Source organism: Mchenga conophoros, linkage group LG2 (assembly GCF_057382185.1).
Source record: "Mchenga conophoros isolate Kocher_MC1m ecotype Shallow Benthic linkage group LG2, M_conophoros_male_GT1.1, whole genome shotgun sequence".
In the NCBI taxonomy this organism is placed as follows: Eukaryota; Metazoa; Chordata; class Actinopteri; order Cichliformes; family Cichlidae; genus Mchenga; species Mchenga conophoros.
The window spans coordinates 29,717,718-29,725,858 of record NC_140527.1 but is presented as its reverse complement, the minus strand read 5'-3'; the positions used below and the strand labels follow the sequence as shown (position 1 = coordinate 29,725,858).

The 8,141-nt window shown below is 38.9% G+C and overlaps 2 protein-coding genes across 2 annotated transcripts; both read right to left on the bottom strand.

Annotated features, from left to right (window-relative positions):
* Nucleotides 1–263: 263 nt before the first annotated feature.
* On the bottom strand, nt 264–4,246 carry arl3l1 (ADP ribosylation factor like GTPase 3, like 1). The gene is made up of 6 exons (XM_085292979.1): nt 3,993–4,246; nt 2,759–2,902; nt 1,559–1,675; nt 1,249–1,299; nt 964–1,149; nt 264–741 (listed from the first exon to the last, which is right to left on the bottom strand). Exons 1-6 carry the CDS (start codon nt 4,008–4,010, stop codon nt 694–696), a joined length of 564 nt encoding a protein of 187 aa, XP_085149105.1. The 5' UTR covers nt 4,011–4,246; the 3' UTR covers nt 264–693.
* A 675-nt stretch (nt 4,247–4,921) lies between these two features.
* LOC146582211 (uncharacterized) lies at nt 4,922–7,051 on the bottom strand. Its single transcript, XM_085248291.1, has 6 exons — nt 6,992–7,051; nt 6,761–6,866; nt 6,405–6,443; nt 5,722–5,970; nt 5,488–5,586; nt 4,922–5,105 (listed from the first exon to the last, which is right to left on the bottom strand). Exons 2-6 carry the CDS (start codon nt 6,798–6,800, stop codon nt 5,023–5,025), a joined length of 510 nt encoding a protein of 169 aa, XP_085104417.1. The 5' UTR covers nt 6,801–6,866; nt 6,992–7,051; the 3' UTR covers nt 4,922–5,022.
* Nucleotides 7,052–8,141: the final 1,090 nt, after the last annotated feature.

Below are 8,141 nucleotides of genomic sequence, written 5' to 3'. Positions count from 1 at the left end.
CTCACTCACTGTACGGTGTAAGTGCTTGTCATCGTAGAGTGGAAATACAAGCAAGATGACAGCTGAGCAGGGGCAGATCAGCTCGTTATTGTTCCTCTTGTCACTCAGGAGATGATTTACAGTCACATTTGTGTGTTTCTGTCACTGACAGCTATTATCTGACCCGTAAATGCCTTTATTGTCTGTGCATGCATGCATTCGTGCTTGGACAATCTGATTACTGATGGCTACATTTGATTTGAAAACAAGGAAACACAATGGCAGAAATGACTAATTGTTTTATTTGTTAAAAATCTCATGACACATACATTACACTCACACTGAGCTGGTGTTTGTGTAACTGACAGACCACTACATAACTACACACTCAGCTTTTCCTTCCCCCAAGAAAGCACACAGTTTGAAGAGACGAGGATAAAAGAGGGAACAAAAATATATTTTTTAAGGACGGAAGAATGACCAATGTATGCCTAATTGACTTACTGGGGCTAAAATGTGTCTTTATATTGGCTAATTTTGCATAAAAATGTCAGAAATTGTAAAAATAAACTTGTTTTTTAAATCTGTAAGGGGAGCTGAATCTGTTATAAGTGAAGTCTGGAGATATTACATGAAACATATATATTTTTTAAAAATTCCCTTATGTGATCTCTGCACTGTTTCACTCCGATCGGTTTTGCTTGGGATGATGATTCACTTCTTCTTATTCACAATGTTGTTACAAATCCAGTCCATCCCATCCTAATGGAGAAATGAAGACAAAAGAAAATGATCCAAACGATCCAAGCATGGAAAACAACACAAAACCATCAAATTAATCACGTTAAAGACTTCACTGAAAGAAACAGGGTCTCTGTTTCAATTGATTGTGGGCCCAGTGAATAAAGGAGGGACATGCAAAGCATTTGTTGCCAATTAGATTCCATATGAGGGAGAAATCAATAAATCAAAGTCAGGTCTGACCTGAACTCCCTCGCCAGAAACAGCAGAGCAGGCCTGAATCTGCCACTCGCGGTCCCGATACGTGTGCAGGTTGAGCCCCTCGGCGATCTCGCTGGCCGGTGATGCTGTGGCCAGGTCCTGCTTATTGGCAAAGATGAGCAGCGGAACGCCCTTCAAATTCTCCTCGTCAGTCAGCTCGGACAGCTCCTGCACATACACACATAGGTGCAACTTTTGATTCTATTTTGTGCACAATAGCATTACCGTTAGTAATAAGGCTGTTAGTAAAAGGGTTTAGACACTCACCAGCCCCGTCTCTTCAAAACGCTTCTTGTCCGCACTGTCAATAACATAAATCTAAAAGAAGAGACATGTTACAGTGTTATCACATCCACATTTTCTGAAAGTTTACATTTTATTATCTGCAAGAAATTATTGTTAAAAAATACTAGAGAAGAATGTGGTCACATCATGTCCAAAACATCCTTAAAGAAGTGTTTAATCTCTGCTTATATGTGGGATAGTGTCCTGAGGGTTAAAAAGATATTAAAATAACATAAAACTTCTCTACTTTACTGTGTTATTGATTTAAAATGGCTTAAAGTGACCTACTCACCAACAAGTCTGTGTTTTCCAGATACTTTTTCCAGAAGGGCCTGATCTTTCTTTGTCCTCCGATGTCCCAAACGTTAAGTTTCATCCCATGGGAGGCAACACTCTTTATGTTGAAGCCCTTAAGAAAAAACACAGCACCTAGAGTCACTGCCCTGCCTTCAATTTAAAAGCTGTTTCCACCTGATAAGGTAATTCATGAAGTGTCACTGTACTTGATCAGTGGTTACACTCAGTTGTTTATAAGGATATGGTTGCTCTTCATAACACGACACCTCTGTTTCAGTTGGCAAAGTTGTATAACAACTTTATCCCGAGGGCCATCCGAGGAGCAAATCTGAGGATAAGACTCGAAGGATCAAGGTAAGTGTATGTGTTCATGTGTCACGTCTGATTTAGCTTCGACTATTGCCATACTGGACTGCGTCCTCCCTCCCTGGTGTCTGATGAGCTTTCACACTTGCCCAGTACCGGACCTGGCAGTACATCAACTCAGTGTTGGCTTGTCTCGGTAGAGTAATACAAGGTCATTAGATAACGACATTAGAGCTTAGATAAATACATCGGAGGGAGATGAGAGAAAAAAAAGAGAAAAGGAGAGAGAGAAGCAGTCATAACGCCAACCAGGATGTTCTCAGAAAATGTGTGGAGAGCATGCAAATCAACAAGGTCATGTCGGGCTACAGTTTATCTCGCGATGAAGGGTTATTTAACAGTGTAACAGCGTGATCTGACAAATCTGGTTAAAGCATGTGTGGTGTGAGGCCAATGATTGCATTTTACTGTGTGGGTCAGGAAAACAAGGGTCATCTGAGTCTCATTACTTCAAATGTGCTCTGATTTAGCAGATATTGCAAGGTTAGACACGATCCTCTCACCTGTTATGATGCTTGGCTACAGTATCATGAAAATACAAACCATCTTCCAATGTTTTGTATTTTTAATTACATTTTATTACATTTATTACATTATATTTAGTATTCAGAAGAGCTTTAATGGTAAACTGCTTATTAACAAAGTATTGATGGAAAACTGCTCACAGACGGACCTTTTTTCACTTGATATACATATAATAATGAGCATCGACTGTTTATGTTAAAATTGAATTGATTTAAACAAGGAGATGAAAACACAATGATCAGCATGTGTTCTAATGTTATAGAGCGGATGCACACTGCTTTTTGAACACATAACTTCCTCTCACCTGCGTTGGCGTGATAGTGTTCACATCCTCAGAGGCGAGGCTTTTCAGCAGGGTGGTCTTGCCAGCGTTGTCCAATCCTAGAAGCACTATCCTGACCTCCTGCTCTGTGGATCCCTTCAGTTTCTCTATGACAGAGAGTAAGCCCTGTGGAGAGGCATGGGGGCAGGAGGGGCAGGCAGAGCAATAAGGCAAAGAAACTGTCAAGCATCGACTCCCTCAGAGCTGAATAATAATTAAATTAAAGCATAAAGCCAGCCAACTTTGTATGTAAATGTGAGTAATTAATACAGTCAGGTTATTGAGAACTAAACACAATCTGAGAGTGCATCTTTAGCCTGGGCCAATGAACTGCTTTGTAATTTAAAAGAAAGTAATCCAGACTAAAGTTTAATGGCTTATTCCTTTTCTCCTTTTTCTTCTTTTTTTTTTTACGAAGTTTGTGAAAATTCAGCTCTGTAGTCTTTACATAATCCTTCTGAAAAACAGGAACCAAATGGCAGCCGTCACATTATTTTGTCCCAGCCCTAACCTTTGGAGGCAAACAGAAAATACTTATGTACAATGCATCCTTTTTTCTTGGGTGCATTGTTTCTCTCATAAAAAACAACAACACTAATCACACTATTACTATCCAAAAAACAAAATTACATGAATAGACAAAAATAGCTTTAGCCTCTCAAAACAAAATCCCACTGACCTCTTTCTGATTTGAGGTCAAAGCTCCCCTCACAGAGGCCTACTTGTTTTTCTTCCTCAGTTTTTGAAAAGACTGTATTGCTACCACAGACACCCTGTGAGGATCACTGTGTTGCTTTATTTAGAGAAGCACTGGTGTAAAAAATAGCTCCATTCATATAGCTGTACATTAATGTGATTAGTCTGCAGGGTTGCACAACTGCAGACAGTGCAGCAAGGCTGCCATATTGTTGACTACAGGCACCATAGTTTTCAACATTTCATTTGCATTTCTGGTTAACTGTACAATAAAGAGATTCCATTCCATTCCAAGAGATTCAGGAGTAAAATCTTAGTTACTGTTCTGTATTAACACAAGGAGTTCAGATAATCCATTGTGTCTGTGAGCTGCAAAGACACACAACACAACCGCAAAATACTTTATGTCTCATGGCCCACTGTTCAGGTCACAGCTACTTGTAAAACCTCTTTTTTATGCAGACTCATAAGGTTATCATTTGAGTTTGTAAGTCTTGCTGCTCCAAATCAGGTCACCTACCTTTTGAGCTTCTCCCATGTTGGTGTGTTTCCTGTGGTGTGGCTGGAGGGCTACAGCTCCATTCTCCAGTGAAGCTCACACACAGGTGTGTTAGCTATCCAGTCACCCAGCTATCCAGGAAAGGGACCAGCAGCCTCTGTCTTTTTCCCTTCCTTCTCAGTAAACCTGGGTGGGTTACGTGATGCGTTTATGTGATAGTAATGTCTACCTGGACATGAACTGCTCCTCAATGTAACTGTAGAGTTACAAGAAGGAAGAGAGGCAGGGCGTATGGGACTGGGATTAAGAGGCCAGAATTAGCCCTAGGCATCCATGCAAAGGCAACCCCATCCCCCTCCTCCCCCTTCCTCTGTCCATCCCTCCGTCTCCACTTTGCAGTGGCTTTACCTGGATTATCCCTTAGCCACCTGTTATAGAAGGAAACTGAATAAACAGTCCTTCCTGACCCACTCATACATGCGGATAAATAAGTTTTTGCCATATGGCCGGGAGGGGAACCCCCCCAAAACACTGCTAATGCCAGGCACTCTGGCAGCATGAAGACCGAGCTTAACACTTAAACTTCAAATCATTGCATCCTGACATTGAATCGAGGCACCTAACGCTATTACTATGTTCATAAGTCAATCTTCAAATCCCACATTCATCCCTCTCATGGATAGGAGTAGACAGCATTACACTCCCATATATCCATTACATGCAAGCCACTGTAAAGCTGAGCAGTGTGTGCCACTGTGAGTGGAGCATTCAGCAGGATTAGTGCGAGCATGCCAATCCTGTGTGTGGATTAAAACATTTCTAGGTTCTTTTTTTTTTAAACTGAGCAAACTAACAGAAATGCAACGCTACATTGTGGAAAAGTGTGACTTTAACTGATTAAACACGCACACATGCACTCAAAAACAGAGATTAAAGAGTATTTATTCAATTTGTGAGCATTCAAAAGTCTGAAATATCAAAAAGATAAATATATATTATGTTGCATAAGATCAGAATTTATTATATCAAAATATGATAGAATGTTTTCTTTTTAGGACTCTCTGGGTGTGACAGGATATGGCCCACCAGCAGCCTGTCCAGCCTGTCTCTGTCTCACCCTCTCCCTGTGTTTATCTGCAGAGAGAGAGCATTCAAATCAGTCAGATGTGTCATTCTGAGTTCTGATGTGTAGATAGATTCAAGATCATCAACGATATTGTTCAAAGTTGTAACTGAAGGCACCAGCCTGTTAGCTTAGCCTCGCACAATTACTTGTAATGCGGCAAAAACAGCCTGTTTTCACCCAGACATTCATAATAAGCATCAAAATTTGTTGTATTTTATTGATAGTCATATCATGATAGTTAAGTTAGTTAAAACTAGAAAAACTTCTTTCTTTCTTTCTTTCTTTCTTTCTTTCTTTCTTTCTTTCTTTCTTTCTTTCTTTCTTTCTTTCTTTCTTTCTTTCTTTCTTATTGTTGTCTAATACCACAGACATCTTAAAATGAGCTCTTACCACTGTCTCTTTTCAGCTTACACTTCATAATCAGTCCCATAATCAAAACAAGGGCCAAAGCTGCAACACCACAGACCACCAAGATGATCACAGTGTTGTCTGGACAATGACACACACATAGACAAATACACAGGAAGTGAAGACACATGGTATCAAGGGCTGTTGATAGCATGCCATTATACACATTTCTAAAATCATAACATATAACAGAAGTATACAGATGGATGGACTTACTTTTTACAGACAGTGTGTATGGTTTAGAATCACAACAGTAACGGGAGCACTTTACTGAGCAGATGTATATGTCAGAAATTGAAAGGGCACTTTGGATAAGAAAGGTCTTATTATTTTCTTTTGGTTCGACCTCCGTATTTTTCTTCCACTGAAAAGTCACAGTTGAATTTTCACATTTTTCATTGCATGTGAGAGTGACGTCGTCACCCTCATTTGGGCTGGATGGCTCGCTGCTGATGAACACTTCATCTGATGGGCAGAGTAAACATGAAAAGCGAGGAAAGCAACAATAAATAATGTTAGGTAATTAGAGTGTGCTCTGTTATAATCCATTGCTTCAGACAAAGGTATTCTCAAATGTTACATTCAGTGCATTGTTTAAATGTTGCTCCTAAAGAGAAAAAAAACGAAGAAGAATGAACACTGTCACATTCAGCATTATTAAAAAAAAGAAATTTAAACGTAATCTGGTCGACTTTCTTTACTCTTAAAGATTTAATTTTAGAGATACACAATTATCAAAGAAAAAAAAAGCTTATCAATATTTAATTTATATTTCATTTTAGTGTCAGACACAACCTTAGGCTGTTATCACACCTCTCTACCAGTTGCAGTCTATTCAAGTTCACAGGATTTATAAAAAACAAACAAACAAAACAAATAAAAACAAAGTGAGGACTAACCATTACACAAAGTGCTGTTTTCACATTTCACATAAGTATCTATGAGAAAAACAGATGAAAAAAAATAACGTCAGGAACATTTTTCCAATGCATCTCATTTTGCATTTTATTGGCAGGCAATGTTCAGGCACATTAGCTGCGACATGACATTTCCAGATGTACAATTTTCCTTTTCCCCCATCTGCCATAGTTTACCCTGTGATGGTACATTTCAAAAACTCAACAGTAACACAGGCAGTCAGTACCAGCTACGATATCAGAATATAGAGCGAATTATTTAGAGCTAAACTGGCACATATACAAACAGAGAACAAGAAAATATAGACATATATACATAAATGTAGGTGAGTGCTTACCAGAGAGGAGATAACCAAGCATGAGATAAATGATAACCATTCTCTACTAGAACAGACTGGATTCACAACCGTTAAGAACAGTCTGAGAAATTAATGTCATTAATATCTAAAAAAAAGAGCATATAGAAAAATAGGAAGAACAAGTTTCATAGCAATGAAATACTTTAAAACTTTTAGACAAAGCATTAAATATATTTTTAAAGTTATACATATAATACGTAATGCTCTTACCTGGATTGCCTCTGACACACAGACCAGAGTGATGACCCGCTCTGCTTTGCTTAACTGAATAGTCTTTGCATCAGAAGAGGCACGGCAAAACTGATTCTAAACACTGATAGCAATGCAAATATATTCATCCCTGGAATATTATAGCATGAACAAAGCAGCTGTTTGTTGTGAAGGTGCATGTGACGACAACGATGACGGTAAAGCCGCCGCTGCTGCTTTCATGTAACATTGAGTGACGTTTAGGTCAAAATGATGAGATTTCTTCAGCTCTGATCAAAACACCCAAAACATAAGGACACATGCTGAGAGATGGAGCTGTGCTCTAATATAGCCTGTTATCAGGGAAACATTGGTTTACTTAGGCAAACTACCCTCTGCCTCTGTGCACACAGTTTATTATGACACATACTAAGATGAACTTTTCTAAGAATTTGGAAGAATAAATCCAAAATGATTTAGTTTAAAAGGCACCTCAAAAATACATTACTGCCTTTTACTGAAATCATGCATTACTTTAAACAGTGACTTATTCAAACAGTGGCCACTAGAGAGTGCTGCTCATCACAAAATCGTATTCATTTTTTTCTGAAGGGCTCCCGTGCAGCTAAATGGTCTACCATTGCCAAAACATGTTACACACTGCTAAAGCTAAATGCTTTACAGCACATTCAGAGACTGAATTGAATAAAACCTCTGTTTTGGAAAATGCATGCATACAAACCCACACACACACGCTGGATATGCAAACTCCACACAGAAATAGAATGACTGGCTTTGCATTCAAATTCTCTCTGGGCCACCTTAACCAAAGTGACCAGACGGTAAATAAGATGAATATGGTTGAGTAATGTGGCCCGTTGCTGTTTACATTCAATTTGTTTAGTCAGCTTAACGTTAATCAAAAATTTCCCTTACTGTGGCCAGTCTCGATAGATACCTAAACTCATCAAACACAACAACAGAAAACAATAGTTCACGGAATGATGACACAAGGCTACAATTTTGCTATTCCATTTGCCATCAAGCTCTTTATAGTTGCTGATAAGAAATAACAATGAAACGGATTAAGCCACACTCTAATTTTCTTGGCCTTGTACCAAGTGATTAAAGAGAAAACTGACTTGTTAAAAGGAAGCGATGTAGGAGAATG

What these genes read in the sequence shown, in the direction of transcription:
- arl3l1 (XM_085292979.1), bottom strand. An exon ending in ACACTATCACGCCAACGCAG is followed by an intron (nt 1,676 to 2,758) that starts GTGAGAGGAAGT and finishes TTTTTTCTTAAG; the next exon opens with GGCTTCAACATAAAGAGTGT. An exon ending in TGGAAAACACAGACTTGTTG is followed by an intron (nt 1,300 to 1,558) that starts GTGAGTAGGTCA and finishes CTCTTCTTTTAG; the next exon opens with ATTTATGTTATTGACAGTGC.
- LOC146582211 (XM_085248291.1), bottom strand. Translation starts at nt 6,800, where the DNA reads ATGGTTATCATTTATCTCATGCTTGGTTATCTCCTCTCTG. An exon ending in GCTTGGTTATCTCCTCTCTG is followed by an intron (nt 6,444 to 6,760) that starts GTAAGCACTCAC and finishes TTTTTCTCATAG; the next exon opens with ATACTTATGTGAAATGTGAA. An exon ending in ATACACACTGTCTGTAAAAA is followed by an intron (nt 5,587 to 5,721) that starts GTAAGTCCATCC and finishes GTCATTGTCCAG; the next exon opens with ACAACACTGTGATCATCTTG.